This window comes from Pempheris klunzingeri, chromosome 9 (assembly GCF_042242105.1).
Source record: "Pempheris klunzingeri isolate RE-2024b chromosome 9, fPemKlu1.hap1, whole genome shotgun sequence".
NCBI classification, from domain to species: domain Eukaryota; kingdom Metazoa; phylum Chordata; class Actinopteri; order Acropomatiformes; family Pempheridae; genus Pempheris; species Pempheris klunzingeri.
In genome coordinates, this window is record NC_092020.1 from 24917944 (window position 1) to 24934358 (window position 16415).

At 43.9% G+C, this 16415-nt stretch overlaps 1 protein-coding gene across 1 annotated transcript in view; it reads left to right on the top strand.

Moving 5' to 3' along the window:
- The window catches only part of slit3 (slit homolog 3 (Drosophila)), a 235551-nt gene that overhangs the window by 209010 nt on the left and 10126 nt on the right, over positions 1 to 16415 (top strand). The window contains exons 28-33 of the mRNA XM_070836538.1: positions 2614 to 2711; positions 7013 to 7152; positions 9530 to 9623; positions 10292 to 10429; positions 10937 to 11177; positions 12974 to 13104. Coding sequence (XP_070692639.1) covers positions 2614 to 2711; positions 7013 to 7152; positions 9530 to 9623; positions 10292 to 10429; positions 10937 to 11177; positions 12974 to 13104 — 842 coding nt within the window. The remainder of the gene's footprint in view (positions 1 to 2613; positions 2712 to 7012; positions 7153 to 9529; positions 9624 to 10291; positions 10430 to 10936; positions 11178 to 12973; positions 13105 to 16415) is intronic.

Below are 16415 nucleotides of genomic sequence, written 5' to 3' on the forward strand. Positions count from 1 at the left end.
TGCATCTACCTATTCGTCAATAGAGAAATGATGACTGCAGCTGGCTGCACTGGAGGTATCGACCGATCGCAAGACAGAGGGTGTAATAATTGTCAAGACCCCTGCTTTAGGAAAAGACATGCAAATCTACTTGTGAAGGGGTGATTTGCACTGGAGGAGCATGTGTGGAATATATGTGAGCGTGTGCAGATGTATGTATGTGTGCACATAGGATTACCTACCAGTTTGTTTGCATGTGTGTGTGTGTGTGTGTGTGTGTGTGCAAGCACTTTAAAGATACACTTATGGTCTCATGTGTACACACACACCTCATAACCTTTGGGCTTTTACAGGAGGACAAAGCCTTAATCTCGCTTTTAATTAAAACATCACTTGCCAAGGTCACAGACTGTTGGGTGTGTGTGTGTGTGTGTGTGTGTGTGTGTGTGTGTGTGTGCATGTTTTCTTTTCTGTGTCCACTGGGAAAACGTTAATTAAAATGTGTTGGAGGAATCAAAGAAGGAGCAGCAGAGAACAAAAGAGGGAGAGAGAGAGAGAGAGAGAGCGCCGGAGAGAGAAGTGAGGGAAACTTAAACTCTGGGAGACGGAGTGAGAGAGGTGGATGTATAAGAGATGAGGAATGGATGCGGGAGAAAAAGGGTAAATGGTGTGAGAGAAATGGAGAGAAAACATCTGAAAGACAGGAATAGTGAGAGGGAGAGAGGGAGAGGGCGGTAGAAAGACAGAGAGAGTTAACAAAACAAAGAGCTTCAGTAAAAACAAAAAGAAGAGGAAATAATGAAGATGGATGGAGAGGGAAAACAAGCATCAACGTCCTCCTCTCGGCTTTGATCAGAGGAAGTGGGTGTGTTGGCGGCCAAAGGTTTGGTGGTTTGAAATTAAAACTACAGCCGCAGGGCTCGATGTGGGGAGAGAGAGCGCGTGTGTGTGTGTGTGTGTGTGTGTGTGTGTGTGTGTGTGTGTGTAGGACTCTGATACATGATACAGTTCCTAGTGAACTCTGTTTATTTTGAAAACAGGTGTGTGGTGAGAAGAGCAATGAATCAAGGCAGCAGGCTGGGTCATGCTCATTGTGTATATGTTGTGTATGCTGCACAGAGCATGCATATGTGTAAGCTGATCGTTCTGTGTGTGTGTGTGTGTGTGTGTGTGTGTGTGTGTGTGTGTGTGTGTGAGGGGAGGGAGAAAAGAAAGAGAACAATAATGAAAGCTCATTTGAGAATGAAGAGTGGTTTAGAAATTACAGTATTTTTAGATTAACCAACCAGAAAAGATTTGTTCAACCCTCTGTCTCTCTGCAGGCTTTATTCTTTCACCGCAACTAAAATATTCAAAAAAATCTGTGGTTCAATAGCAGAAAATTGGTAGTTGGTAGAAAACTGTTCATGCAAAAAATAAACGGTAATAGTTTGGGGAAGAAAGTCCCTCTTTGTTTTAGCTTTTTATAAAAAAAAATTAAACAGGCAACATTGTGTATCATCCTGTCTAGATCAGCTTTTATCAAAGTGATGCATAATTAGTATTTTTACATCAACTGTGATCAATGTTTCAATAAAACCTCATTGATCCACTTTGGTTATACGTGATCCCTCAACAGCTTCCCATCCCATAAACAGAAGACTGCGTTCAGTCCTTACAGTTGTTCAGTCAGAGTGTTTCTACCCATCAGTTAAGCTGTTTGTTCTCCATCATCCATCCATTTGTCATACCAACACACATTTACACATGGGGAAGTACAAAATTACGTTCTCAAGTCTCAGTTTAAGCCAAGATATATATATAGAAAATAGAGAATAGAGGTCCTATATAAAAAAGAAGTAGTGGGAGAAAGACGAGGCAGGACAGTGTAGAAAGGAGCTTTTCTGCTAAATCGCCTGATAGAGGGCAGAGGAAGGTATTCTCAGCTCTAAACATGTGAGGAGATACTGTCAGCGAGTCCAAGAATCCAAAAGATCTAAATCTGTGAAGAAAGTTAAACGTGTCGCTACATCTTCCAGTAGTCCGTGATAGAGCAGCGTCTACCGTGACAACCAGGTATTTTTATTATTATTCATTCAACTTTTATTTAGTCAGACGGTCTCGTTGACATTAAGAGAGACCTGAGAACAAGCGACATTCACTAAAACACAGAACAGAAGAAATTTACACAATATATACAGTTACGTATTAACAAGAATGAAGAGCTTCATGAAACGGTTACAAGAATCAGCGAAGAGGCAATGAGGTTTCAAATCGTAATGACTGAGTCCAGTTCGAGAGCAGACCGCAGCTCATTCCAATTAAAAGGTGCATCTACCTGAAACTAGTCCTGCCAACGTTAGTGCAGACGTGCGGTCACTGTCAGCCAGCAGGTATAATAAGGTGGAATCATGAGCGTATTTCAGTTGCACTGTGCATTATAAACAGCACAGGTGAGCTTGTGGTGCTGCAGCATTCGTCCTGACTGGAGAGGAAAGAGTTTACCTTCACTGGCTGTATTCTGATTGTCAGGGAAGTGGTCTGACTCATTCTTGGACCATATTGTCTTTGTTTGAATAGTGAAATTATCTGTAGAAGAATGAATAATTCAGTTACTAACTTATTTGCTTTGCCTTGTCCTCTCCTCTCCCCCAGGGTCAAAACTGTGAAATACCCATCAATGCCTGTATTAGCTTCCCCTGCTCCAACGGAGGAACCTGCCACATTCAGCCCGGCCATGAGGACCTCTTCAGGTACAAACAACACCTGGTATTAACCAGCACGTCTTTGTTAGCACTAGTTTTAACCACTGAAAAGGGATCGTGCTCGTGTGTGAGTGTGTTTATGCCGCCAGCTGTTTTTCCAGTGCAGGAACACAACCATCAATTTAGTTTTTACATCCTGCATGTCGGAGATCGACGTAAAACAAGAAGAAATCATTTCAGGGAAGTCCTTTAGGAATCCATCTACGCTGTAGGGTCAAATATTGTTGCCCCCCCGCTACCCTGCCGCCCCTCCCTGTTAGAGGAGATGTTTTAAAAACCTCACCCTGTATTCTCATCTGAAGGCAAAATTAACTTTACTCTGCCCCCAGAAATATAGGCTTCCTGATTAGAGCTGACAGTCCTGCCTCACTGGACAAAGCATTACCCGAGATAACAACTTTCTTTGACCTTATGATGTGTTTTCCTGCCTGTGTGTGTGTGTGTGTGTGTGTGTGTTTAGACAGGAAGAGAGGGGACTTCTCAGGGCAGGAACCCCCGTTTGGGTTGCTCATTAAATCCTCGTGCCCTCTCTGACCCCCTTTCAGCGCCTGTCACTGTCGACATCTGATTCTACGTTAATCTGTCAGATTATGTTTCCGCAACGCACATGTGATTGAACTTTTTTGTGATCACGCTCAAATGATACAAGAGAATGTGTGTGGACTTTATCTTCAGTTTATTGCTTAGCGACACCACAGTGTGAATAAATATTAGCATCAAAATATTCTTAAGGTCACAAAATAAACCTGTTCTTTCTGCAGAATGTCCCTTTTATTAAGAATATATATATATATATATATATATATATATATATATATATATATTTATGTGTTCATTGAGCTCATTTTGAATACGTCTGAGTAGCTTAACCTACGAAGATATATCATAGATTACAAGATAAATTACTTGATCTGCCAAGTAACTGGTAAATAAATGTAGTGCAGTAAAATGTACAATATGTAGATGGATTAGAGGTATAAGGTAGCATGTTAGCATGTTAGCATTATAGCGTAAGTACAAGTAACTTAAGGTTGTACTGTGCAGCACTGGAGTAAATGCTCTTAGTTACATTCCCCCACTGGGAGTCAACACTGAATCTGTTGCTCGTTCTGACTGAATAAATATCCAGCGGAAAAGATTTGCTGCAATCAGTGTGTTCAGAGTGAAATAAATAAACCCCCCCCCCTGAAATTCCTCAGTTAGCATTTAGAAACCTCACATCACATAATTCATCTACTTTGTCCAACAGGAGCAGGAACCCACAGCCCAGTCTGTGCTCGACCCCTTTATTCATGTGCACTTGCTCCCGCCGTGTTTTACATTCATACAGTTTCACACATTCACACCTGGGAGCTGCCCAACACAACGCAGAGTCACTGCTGGCTGTGGAGCAGCTGCACTGGAGATGTTGGGGGGGTCAAGAGCCTCTCGGTGTGGCAGTTGTTGAGGGAGCTGCTTCAGGATCTCGCTTCTTGCTTCTCACACCTTCTGCCGCCTTCAATCTGACAGCCTGAATAACTCTATAATGACTTGTAGAAGAGTGAAAACTCAAAATGTTTGAATCACAGCTCTCCCCTGTCCCCTATCATCGCATGTCTAACGTCTTTTGGACCAAGAACCTAAAGTTAAAGTAAAGTTGATTAATGGAGGAAAGTGCCAAGAGACAATATAAAACTCTGGTAGTACAAACCAGAAGCAGCTGTCTGGAAATATGATCAATTAAATTGAACCAAACTGCATTAAATACACAATATTTTACACTTTTTAAACTCTTTGAAAGGGGAAGGAAGCATTATAATACAAACTACTGTACATTTGTGCAAGTCTGTGTGTGTGTGTGTGTGTGTGTGTGTGTGTGTGTGTGTGTGTGTGTGTGTGTGTGTGCCTGCCAGGGTCATCAGTGTCACTCTGAAATAAAAATAAAAATCCCTCTCCATGACAAACAGCCACTTTGATTGAAACAATTGTCATAAATATCTTAACCAGATTTGTCTCTTAACAAGGCCTTTGCCCTTTCTAAAGTTTGTTTGATGTGCGTCTGGCCTTTAACGTCCTGCGTGGTAATGCTATTAGGGCTCTCTTTACCCTTTACAGATCCTCTCTTAATGTTAATACCAACACAGGTATAGACACTTGTGCCACGCAGCGGGAAAGACGGACAGAAAGAGTGGGAGACCAGACCCCTCTGACATTTTAACATGTTATATAATCAGTGGGGGATATTCAATAAGTCCAATTAGCCTCGGTTCTTAGCAGAGGCCCATTTGTCAAACTATATCCTTTAAATGTCAGGGCTGGGGTGTGATTAGTCGGACGGTGCTCTCTGACCCTGTGGGTGCCGGCTGCCGTCCTCTCATTTGTATTTTTTTTCGACTTTTGTTTCCCATGGGAGCACTAAATGTCTCTCTCTTACTCCTTTCTTCGCTCCCTTCGCTTCCACATCCAAAGCCGCCATTTTTAGCTGCACAGTGACGGAGTGTGACGTCTTAAATGGGATGATTCATACGTGTTTTGTGGTTGAGACAGAAGAGCCAGGTGTACGTTCACAGTTTTAAATATTAAGCGAAACAGTTGGCGTTAACATTCATCAGCTCCAGTGTGTTTACATGTGCACGAGTGTCCTGGTCCTGGCTTATCCAGGTGTCTGAATAATCTTTGTTTGCAGATCATGTTGGCGGAGATGTGAGAAATCAAGCCGCGTGGATAAACCTCGATTCTGTTCAATCATGTATGCAAGGATATACGAACAACCTGGTGGCTCAGGTTTCATGAAAACACGGCGTCCCGAATAAGATCAGAACCAGGATGCGCATGTAAACGCACTCGGAGACTGTCGCTGATAGATGTGGTTGATTTTGTGTCCGACGGGACGTTCGTGTTGTTCTGTGCCTCGTGGATGTAGAAGTTCACCACTCGATGCTAATATGTTAGCTTCAACATCTTAATAAGCCCACTGGATCTCTGAGGCTTAGTGTTTTGGAGTCTCTCTGCCTCCCCAGAGGTCACAAAATTGCTTAAAGCAGCTTTGAACTTGGCTTTCTGGAAGGCAGCGAGGGTGGGGCTAACCTGTGACTATCATATACGGTGTGGGAAGAGAGAGTGGGAGAGGTGAGTGTTGGCGTGAGAAACAGTCTGGTGTCTGATTAAAAAGGCGGGGTGCATCAAAAGGAATCAGAAATGAACCAAACAACAGGAGATTCACAGGTGCAAGGGAGTGTGAAGGACGCATGATACAGCGTGTGTGTGTGTGTGTGTGTGTGTGTGTGTGTGTGTGTGTGTGTGTGTGTGTGTGTGTGTGTGTGTGTGTGTGTGTGTGACAGACTTGCCCCGTGCTCAATGTGTGACGCTGACCTTGCTGTAAAATCCTTTTCATCCAATAAAAATAACTTGACTCACTAAAGTGTGTGAGAGACTAACTGAAGTCGTGGAAAAGAGCGAGCGGCTGACTCCTTGTGTGTGTGTGTGAGAGTGTGTGAGTGTGTGTGTGTGTATGTGTGTGTGTGTGTTAGCCTAACACTAGCCTGTGCTTTTGAGTGCACGTGATCTAAAATAAGGAGTTAACCAGACTGAGATACGAAGTGGGGGGAGATCTAGCACTGGGGAGAGGAGAGGAGGGTGACTTTAACCTGAAGATGGGGGAGAAGAAAAGAGAGAGAGGTGGGAGGAAGATGAATGGATGGTGGTGAGGAGGAGTGAGCTGTGATGACGGGTGGTGTCCAACAGTCGTGGCGTTAAACTGGAAAAAGTTTATCTGAAAAAGTTTATTTTTTGCTTTGTTTGTTTGTTTAGTTTTAAAGTTGAGTTTTCCACCTTATTAAACAATAGACGCAGCAGAAACTTTGACTGCTGATGTTTATTAATGAAAACTCCTCCAATAAGAACAAGATATGAATCAAAGGACGGCGTTTAAAAGGGATGACTGCTCCTCTCTAAATTTTAACAGCCAAACTTTGAACAGCCGTGTTAAAATTTCATTCCTGCTATAAAATTAGGCATGAAATGATGTCTCTTGTTGGACCTCTGAATGTAGATAGGCGGTGGCTCCGGCGGCGGGTAAGACCGAGAGCAGGATGGAGGGAAACCCGCTAGAATACAGATTAAATTGTTTTTCTTTACGGCGCTTGCAGGAGAATTTAAGGGGAAGTGAAGCTGAGCAGCTGATTGATCTGGTTGATTGATTTTATTTCAAGTTGTGCAGCAGAGAGAGTGTGTGTGCTCAGATGCAGCCCAGTCACCAACTCATAATATGCATTGCCTGTGTGTGTGTGTGTGTGTGTGTGTGTGTGTAGCTGTGTGTGTCCTCCAGGTTTTGAGGGCCAACGTTGTGAGATAAACCCGGACGACTGTGAAGACAACGACTGCGAGAACAACTCCACCTGCATCGACGGGGTCAACAACTACACCTGCGTCTGTCCACCCAACTACACAGGTACACACACAGACACACACAGACACACACAGACACACACAGACACACACACACACACACACACACACACACACACACATAGAAAATCATATTTTCCACTTTACTGGATGGTAGGTTAGTAATGGACAGCCTCTCCGCAGTGACCTGAAACTGCTCCTACAGGAGGTTGAAAGAGCAATCACACAGGAGGGAGAGAGAGGGAGAGAGAGGGAGAGAGGGGAGAGAGAGGGGAGAGAGAGGGGAGAGAGAGGGAGAGAGAGAGGGGAGGAATGATGCAGAGATGCCAAGGAGGGAGTGTGTACTAGAGGGAAAAAATAAACATAGCGAGGGAAAAGGGTAAAGAAGGGGCCGATAAAGGGCAGGAGCAGAGGGGGAGACAGGGGGGAGAGAGATGGGGAGTGTCACTTGGTGGAGTCCAGCAAGTTGAAGCTAAACTGCTGACTGTAGCACTAAGTTTTTCTATCTCTGACAGTGTCCTCTAAAACACACACACACACACACACACACACACACACACACACACACACAGCTGGTCCCCTTTGACACTGGATCTCAGTCAATATACACACACACACACACTCACCCACACACACACTATGTCATTATCGTTGTTGGCATAAAGCAGCCTCTCACACTGCCAGCCTCCCTACCACATACAGCTGTTGCACACACACACACACACACACACACACACACACACACACACACACAGCTGGTTCCTCTGGCTCTGATCCTCCACTCAGCTCAGTGAACCGGCTCGTAATCATCAGGTGTCACATTAAGAGGACGGTCCTCCACTAGTCGCTCAGCTTTCTCCAAACTCAGCAACCAGGACTGTCACATCATATTTGCACCAGAGGGGGAAAAAAGTCCAGCTTTAAGGTCACAAGACCTTTTTTAAACAGCTGATAGAAGGTTTCCACCAACCAGGGAGTTTCATCCCAAAAGGGGAAAGCCACAGCTTTTAAAAATTCAACATGAGTCTGAATGTGCTGCGCTCGCTCTGGTGGACTGTGGTAGTCAGTATCTAGGTGCAATACGGGGAAAGGTCAGAAGGTCACAGAGACCGTTGGGGTTCATCCTCTGGAGACGAGATGCTAAATCCCACCAGTCGGGTTTGAAATGTTTTGTCACGGAGCAAACAGTTTGTGAGAGGCACAAAAGATGAGACAGTCAGTGAACTCATCAGGAATCATCCTCTTGGGATCGTAAATATCCATCTGGGCAGTATTTATGCTCAGGTATGATTCTGTTTTCCTCCATTTGAGGCAAACAAAGCAGCATTTATTATAAAATACCAAACTGTATTGTAGTAATAATTCCTGTCTTTATATATCTGTTAAAATTGACCTCTTGACTGATTGTTTTCACCCTTTCACTGTTGATATGCTCATAAAATTGTGGGGAAACTTAAATGAGTGCCATTTTTGCATAATTTAATTACTCTTGTGACAGTTTTTTGTGTGAAAGAAAATAAAAAAAGGCGATATTTTGCTGGTAATCTGTTACGCTGCTGTATAACACCATCTCCCAACAAGTGTCTGGCGGTGGGAAAGAATGAAAGTCCTCCCAACATGTTTATCATTTTCAGTACCCACCTCAAGGATGTGTGCTCGTTTGTGCGCGGCGGTTATGCTAAGGCATCACAGTTAATTTACACGCTGATAGATTAATGTTGGCGTCGTTAACCAAGTGTCCAGGAGGCACCAAGTGTTCACCGGACAGCTTGAATTTACGTTCACTCCGACGTGCGTCTAGAAGCGACCTGGAGACAGACGGGGCGGAGGCGAGGCAGCAGGATTAGATTAAAACAGGCAGAGAACGATGGAAATGGGCCTGACCTTTCTCAACCCCCCTCCCTTCCTTCATATGACCAATTTCAGCTACTGCTTTTACACGAGCTGTTAACCCTGCTCACCCTGTGCGCATGTAAGTGTGTGTGTGTTTGTGTTTGTAGACCAGAGCCACTGTTATCCAGCCTATTAACCCCCTTTTCTCCATCATCTCTGAGAAAAAGCTGATAATGCTGTTCCCTGTGTGTGTGTGTGTGTGTGTGTGTGTGTGTGTGTGTGCGCTCTTCCACTGAACATTATCTGACGCCTTCAACAAGATAGACACACAGAAACTATCTTTTTCCATTCCTCCCTTTCTTTTTTTCTCCATTTTTTCTGAAGCTGACACAGATTACATGTGAAAAGGTTGCACTGGCCCTCTCCTCCAGGCTCTTTCCTTCATTTCATCGTGTACTCTTATTCTGAAAAGTCGTTCTTTGAATCCTGGATAAACACAACACACCTGCTTCATCTTCACATGCAAACTTTTTTTTTTAGTTTTTCTAAATACTTAAGTGTTTTCTCTCACCCTACGCCCCCACCAGGTGACCTGTGTGAGGAGGTGGTTGACCCTTGTCTCCCTGGTTTCGACCCCTGTCAGCACGACTCCAAGTGTGTCCATGTTGGCCGAGGCTACAGGTGAGTGGCGGCTTCACGGGGGGGGGGGGGTCACGTCGCCAAAAGTGACAAAGTTAAAAGCTGACATTTCTGTGAAACGAGGCTCGATCAGACAAAAACGCAGACACACACGACGTTATTAAACGTGGAGAGCTCTCACGTTATCCTGGCTGAATATTGGGCTCCTTTTGGCTCCATTATCTCAGCCTTCACTACTCAGTCATAGTCATTTAAAAACTCTGCACCTCAAACTTAGATTTTTGTGCCTTAACCTTTAGATAACCTTCGAGCTTAAAGTAGCTTTTCATAAAACATCAAATAAACCATCAAATAAAGCCAAACTGAAAACAGGCGTCGCTCTTTGAAAGTTTAAATATATTACTTGGGTTACATCAGTATGTTTTTACAATTACTCTCCCTTTTTGGACCTTAACAGCAAATCTCCACACATACAGTCATGCAGCCAGTAATTTAACGGCACCTCTCACTGTAACATTTTATATTTCAACCATTTGCCTAATTACCGCCCAGAGATTTAGCCGCACCAGCAGCTTGTAGAGAAAGATCATGTGGAACTATATGATATTTTACATTTACACAAACAAACTTGGTGAGTAGACAGAGAAGATTTTGTTGCAGGAAAAATGAAACATGTTTCTAAAAGTTTCTTCATACACGTGTCGCTCTAGGTGTGAGTGTTTACCGGGCTACGTGGGCCAACACTGTGAGCAGGACTATAACGACTGCCTGGAGAATAAGTGTCAACATGGAGCGGAGTGTGTGGACGCTGTCAACGGATATACCTGCGTCTGCAAAGAGGGTTTCAGGTGAGAGAAACACCGTGGAGGGGGGCGAACGGCCCGAACAGACACGAGCGCAGTCACACACTGCAGGGCCAGACTGGGAGGAGATACAGATGGCGCTTCATAATCAGACACTTGACTGTCTGGACCCGCGGCGTGCATGAGTGTGTGTTTATGTGTTTGTGTGTGTGTGTGTGTGAAGCAGATGCAGCTCCATGTGGTTAATTATAGCACAGACTGCTGGTATGAGAGAAACAAATTCATCACAAGGGACAGAGAGATGGCGAGAGAGAGAGGAAGTTGTAGTTATGCAGGAAACGAATAGAAAAAGGAGCCAGACAGCAGGAGAGAGATGGTTAGTGGGCAGAAAGATTCAAAGATGCAAGAATATACAGTGGAAAGCACAAAGATATACCAACGAGGTCCCCAACAAGTACTAAATAGGTTTCATCAGAGGGAACAGACGCAGCAAATCACCCCATTAAAGCTCTGTGAATAAGTTATCTCCTGTTTAATGTGCTCCTCCCTCAGCGGGCTGTTCTGCGAGAACCCTCCGCCAATGATCCTGCTGCAGACCAGCCCCTGCGACCAATCCGACTGCCAGAACGGCGCCCAGTGCCTGGTGGTTGCCGGGGAACCTGTGTGCCGCTGCATGCCCAGTTTCTACGGCAACAAATGTGAAAAGATGGCCACCGTTCACTTCCTGGGTCGGGATGGCTACGTTGAACTGCCGGCCGCCAAGCTTCGCCCCACCGCGCACATCTCATTACAGGTAACAAAACTTTGTTAGCAAAGTGTGGAAATCCTCTTCTCATGCAGGTATTTATAGGGAGGCTCGGCTGAAAATGATGTGTTTCGCCCTCCTCAAGAATAAAAAGCCTTATCTGGTGAAGCATGCCGGCCACTGAGAGTACAAAAGCCATTTTCTGCTGCGCTACATGGAAAAACATTTTGGGGCGTCTTGAAATAGAGCGGTGAGCTGCTCAAATCAAGCCTATAGAGTTGCACAAGTTAGTGTCGACAAAGCAAAGCAAACATCTGCTACACCCTCTGTTTCCACTGCACACTGAGCATGTGCACACACACACACACACACACACACACACAACACACACACACACACTCTGGACACCTGAGAGTCATATCCTAATAGAGACATATTTTCCTCCCTTTTTGGAAATGAGTGTGTGAGTGTGGCAAAAGAGAAACAAGAAACGAAGGGCAGTCTAATTGATATTTACCACCTGTTTGGATCTGGGTGTGTGTGTGTGTGTGTGTGTGTGTGTGTGTGTGTGTGTGTGTGTGTGGGTCCGTGCATGTGCTTCTGCGCTCCTGCCAGGAGCTTTCAATGTCAGTGCCAAGGCTGTTTAAACTCCACCAAGAGGCCCTGACTCAGAGGCAAGAGAGAGAGAATATAAAAAAAAAGAGAAGAATGAAAGGGGCCACAGCACTTCATAAATCACTCAATGTTTTTTTTTCCTCTCTTCCACATTTTCTCTCTTTTCTTTCACTCTGCATCCATGTTCTCTCTTCACCCACTTTCCGATGTCTCCCTTCTTCCATCCCCGCGCTCGCTCGCTCTCTCCCTCTCTTTTGTTCCCTTACCTTTCTCTCCCTCCCTTTTTCCTGCTCTCGCTCTGCCTCCACCTCGTCTCCTCTCCAGCAGCTTGTTAGCAGGTGTTGACTTGGCCATGCTCCATTGAAGCCAGAGTGTTAAGTGCTTGGCCCCTTGGCCCCGTTTCCACTCGCTAGTTAGTTAGTGCTTAGCGGAGCACGCGAGCAAGTGTGACATGTCAAGTGTGTGTGTGTGTGTGTGTGTGTGTGTGTGTGGGAGGGGGATGTGTGGCGGAATTTACATTTTCTCCTCATTTTCATGCGTTTCTTAGCGATGCGACACTCCGTCTTGGTCTGGTCCTCACGTCCCTCTGATGCAGAGCTGCATCAACACTGAAGCTAAAAGCATGCCCACTGCCAGTTAGAGGATGTAAATTGAAGTTGAAGGATGTGCATGTGAGTGTGTTAGTGTGTGAGTGTCTGTCTGTGTCTTTAACTTCAATTTGTGCTGTGCCAGGTAAAGGTAAACCGGTAAAGGTAAAGGCAGCCCAAAACATTTCACCACATCTTCAAGCTTTTAAAAACAACGACTCACAAACTACACCAGCAAGGCAGCTGAGATTATATCACAGTCTGCATTTCAGACGGGATTCGCTTTTGTCCTCATGAGCTCTTAATGTGTATGAATTAGTTTTACTCAGATGATGTGATGCCTGAACCAAAGCTGGGCTAAGTCCGGCAGCAGGTGCAGCTTAACCCTGCTTTGGTCTGAAGACACATTTTGCAAATTAAGGGTTAGTTTGGTGTGTTTCTGTGTGTGACACCACAATTATCTGCCCAAAGACTAAATGAAATGAAATGAAAGGTTGTGCCTCTGTGATGTTTTTATCTGCTGTATCGCCGCCGTTGTTTCCTCGTGTTATATTCGATGGACGACATGCAGTTTCTCACCCATAACTATCGTCTCTAAATGTTTTCGTCACAGTTTCTCATCCAACTTTTCTGCCTCTCCAGGTGGCTACAGATAAAGACAACGGTATTTTGTTGTATAAGGAGGACCACGACCCGCTCGCACTGGAGCTGTACCAGGGACACATACGACTCATCTACGACATCGCCAGCTACCCACCCACCACTGTGTATAGGTAGGTTACACACACACACACACACACACTCATATGGTATGTTTCGCCATCTTTGTGGGGACTTCCAACAGGCAATTATATTAGTTTGTTTAATTCTTGTGCATGTTGTGTTGTGCTGAAGGTCAAACTTAAACATATTTTAAGTACTTTAAAGGTTTAAAAGTACACATTTACTCTTGTTAAGTCACTACTGTATGTATTCAGTGTTATTTACACTTCTTCAATTAAAATTTAGCATAGCGGCCACAAAGTCAAGTCCCAGCCCTCACCAGCTGATCGATCAGCTGATTCCCTTCAAAGCATCCAATTTGCAAATCTCATACAGTGCTCCTTATTCAAGTTGCTTCCTCTGCAAGCCGCTCTGCAACCTGTGTCCAGCCCAGCTCCTCCTTTTTACGCTGCCTCTGTCTCCTTTCTATCATCACTGACGGCTGCTCTGGTCTGTACCCTACGGGGGGGCCTTTGCTGCTGCTTTCCCTGCCTCAGGCTTTCCAGAAACGTACGTGGAAGGGCAGGGAGGTCCCAGAGCAGAGCCGCACCACCAAATATAACTTCACTGCAAATGGAAATAAAAGTTTTCTTTGACTGAGGTGGCCCGGGCTGAATTAAAGTTTAATTTCTCGCTGGATTCAGACGATACAGGTGCTAAAGCCAGTTTATTTGGACTTAAAAATTGCTGAAACATAAAATAATTTTATCACTGCTCAGGTTCAACATGGGTGAGAGATTTTAAAAAAGCAAACACATTTATTCACTCACACAGACGTATATATACATATATATATATATATATATATATATATATATATATATATATATATATATTGGTCTACTACTGTATATTTACAAGACACGAGTGTTTAAGATAGTATAAAGGTACTCGAGAATACACAAAAATGTTTCAAGAAGCGAAAGGACTTTTCAGTGGGCGCTGATTTGGACACACACACACACACACACACAGTAACAGATCCATGTCTGAGCACTTCCTTGTATAAACAAACATGAACTCAGAAGAATTCCTCTACAATCCTGACTAGACAGTCGTGTCCCCGAGTGAAACCCACCACAAGTCTCTCCAGGTAAAACTTCAAACTGTGGAGACAAAAGCCCTCATTCAGTGGGTTAGTCCGTGTGAGCCCCTGGATATTATATAATAAACTACTTTCACAGTTTCATAGGAATGGATTTGCCATGGTGAGCTATGGAAACAGCAGCGGTAATCCAGGGAAAGCACATGATAGTGCTGTGGGTAGTTTAGGGTTCGTATGCTACACATGCAGCGATATTACAGCATGTGGAATCACAAACTTACTATACAACCAAATATAATCATGCAAAAAGTCAGCACACATTCAGCAGTCACTAATGCATTCACTTAATCATTTAAGGCACCGCCAAAACTGTTCCACACATTTTTTCAGACATCGAGGCCATTTTATCTTTTTAAAACAATAAGGAAACTAGAGTCAGACTATAAGTCTGGTTAAATATACATCCCTCACTGTCATGTCCTCACAGGCAGAGGTCATAAGCTGCCATTTTTAATGAGCTATTTAATATGTAAGCTATTATAATACGATTTGACAAAAGCTTAAACACAACATCTAAACCAGTTGTCTGTCAAAGGTCGAACAAGTCAAACAGTCAAACAACCAAAAAGATGAATATCTTGTATGTCTGATGAATATCCCAAATCTCTTATACCGAGATGAACTTTACAAAGAATACCGTAATTAATAATTCAACAACAAAACCTATATTTTCTGCTATTTGTCAGGGCATAAGATCTCGATATCTCTTTCAGGACACCTCGAAAACCTCTATGAACAATATCCACTCTCTCTGTAGTGAAATATGGCCACGATGAAGCAGTAAAAGTAAATGTAGGATGTAGATATGTGTGTGTTTCTGCCTGTACGGAAACGTGACGCATTATTAATGCTCTCACCGTTTTAGGGGAGCAGACTGAAGGGTGGATTTAAAAAAAAAAGGTGTTCGACGAAGAGAAAAGGAAAAGGGGAGACATAAAAAAAAAAAGGGATTGCCCAACTTTACGTTGAGAGAGAGAGAGAGAGAAAGGACCCACGTCTGTCTTCGTCTGATGCTGATTGGCTCCTATTGATTCTGTCTGCTTCTCTGTCTGCGCTGTGAGTGGCAGGAAGAAGGAGGGAGAGAGAAGTGAGAGCGATATGTGATGCAAGATTCAATACCGTGTACCGTCCCGAGGGATTCTCAGCCTCCGACACAGACAACAGAGCACACCGCACACACAGCACACTCCATAACATGCAACATGTCCAACATCTGAATAAACAGAAGATACGGCGGAGTACAGCTTCATCTACATGTCAATAAAAAAAGAGAGGGGTTTATTGCAGGAGGCAGCGAGTGGGCACTGCTCTGCCAGTCCAAATACAGCTAAAGTTTCCAGACTCTCTTGCAGCGGCAGATAATGGAAGGTGTTAAAGGCAGATGGAAAAACCACTTCCAACATGTAGTCCAGCACGGAAAGGAAAACCAAAAACCCTTCAACTTGGAAAAAACCACCAGCAATACCAGCGGTGTGAGACACAGGCTACCAATCATCTTGACCAAGGTCTCGTTTAGTTTTTTTTTCACGGTAATTATACCAAGGTCTCATACAGATGCTTTCTGTAGCACTTGATCGCACCAGTCAGTGAAATAATGGCAACTGAAAATGAAGGAAGAGAAGAGAGCGAGGGAGAGACAGATGTTAGTGTAATTGAATGAATTAGAGGAGAGAGAGAGAGAGAGAGGGAGCAGGAGAAACAAGGGGGCTTTCTAGCTGCTTTCATTCGTCTTTCTGTAAATTTCAATCAGTGATTTTCTGTAGCATGTGAGCACGTGTGGCTTTTGTGGTTTTGGGCTCCGCTCTGCTCTATTGTCTCTGTGCATGGAGACAAGGTCACTGCTCTTGATGATAATATGCAGCCGGTTCGTAATAAATTTGACTTCAGGATTAGGACGTTACGTCAAAATTATAAATCCTGCGAGTAGCTGCGGGAGAAGAAATGTGAAGCCACAGTTTACTACGTCAAGGGCAAAGACTGTTTCTGCATCAGGTATTTCAATTATGATTATTGTACAGTTTCAGAATTTGGATTAAAAGAGATCATGTGCCCACAGGAAAATGTGCATATATCTTAATATTTTCCTTTTCCACTCATGTTTTACTTTGGTGAATTTAAAATATAAGTTTAAGGCCTCTGATGAAAGTCAAGTTCACGTCACTTCTGACATTCAGAGGAGAAATCATTACATCTTTGCATGATGGAGGCAGTTTAAGG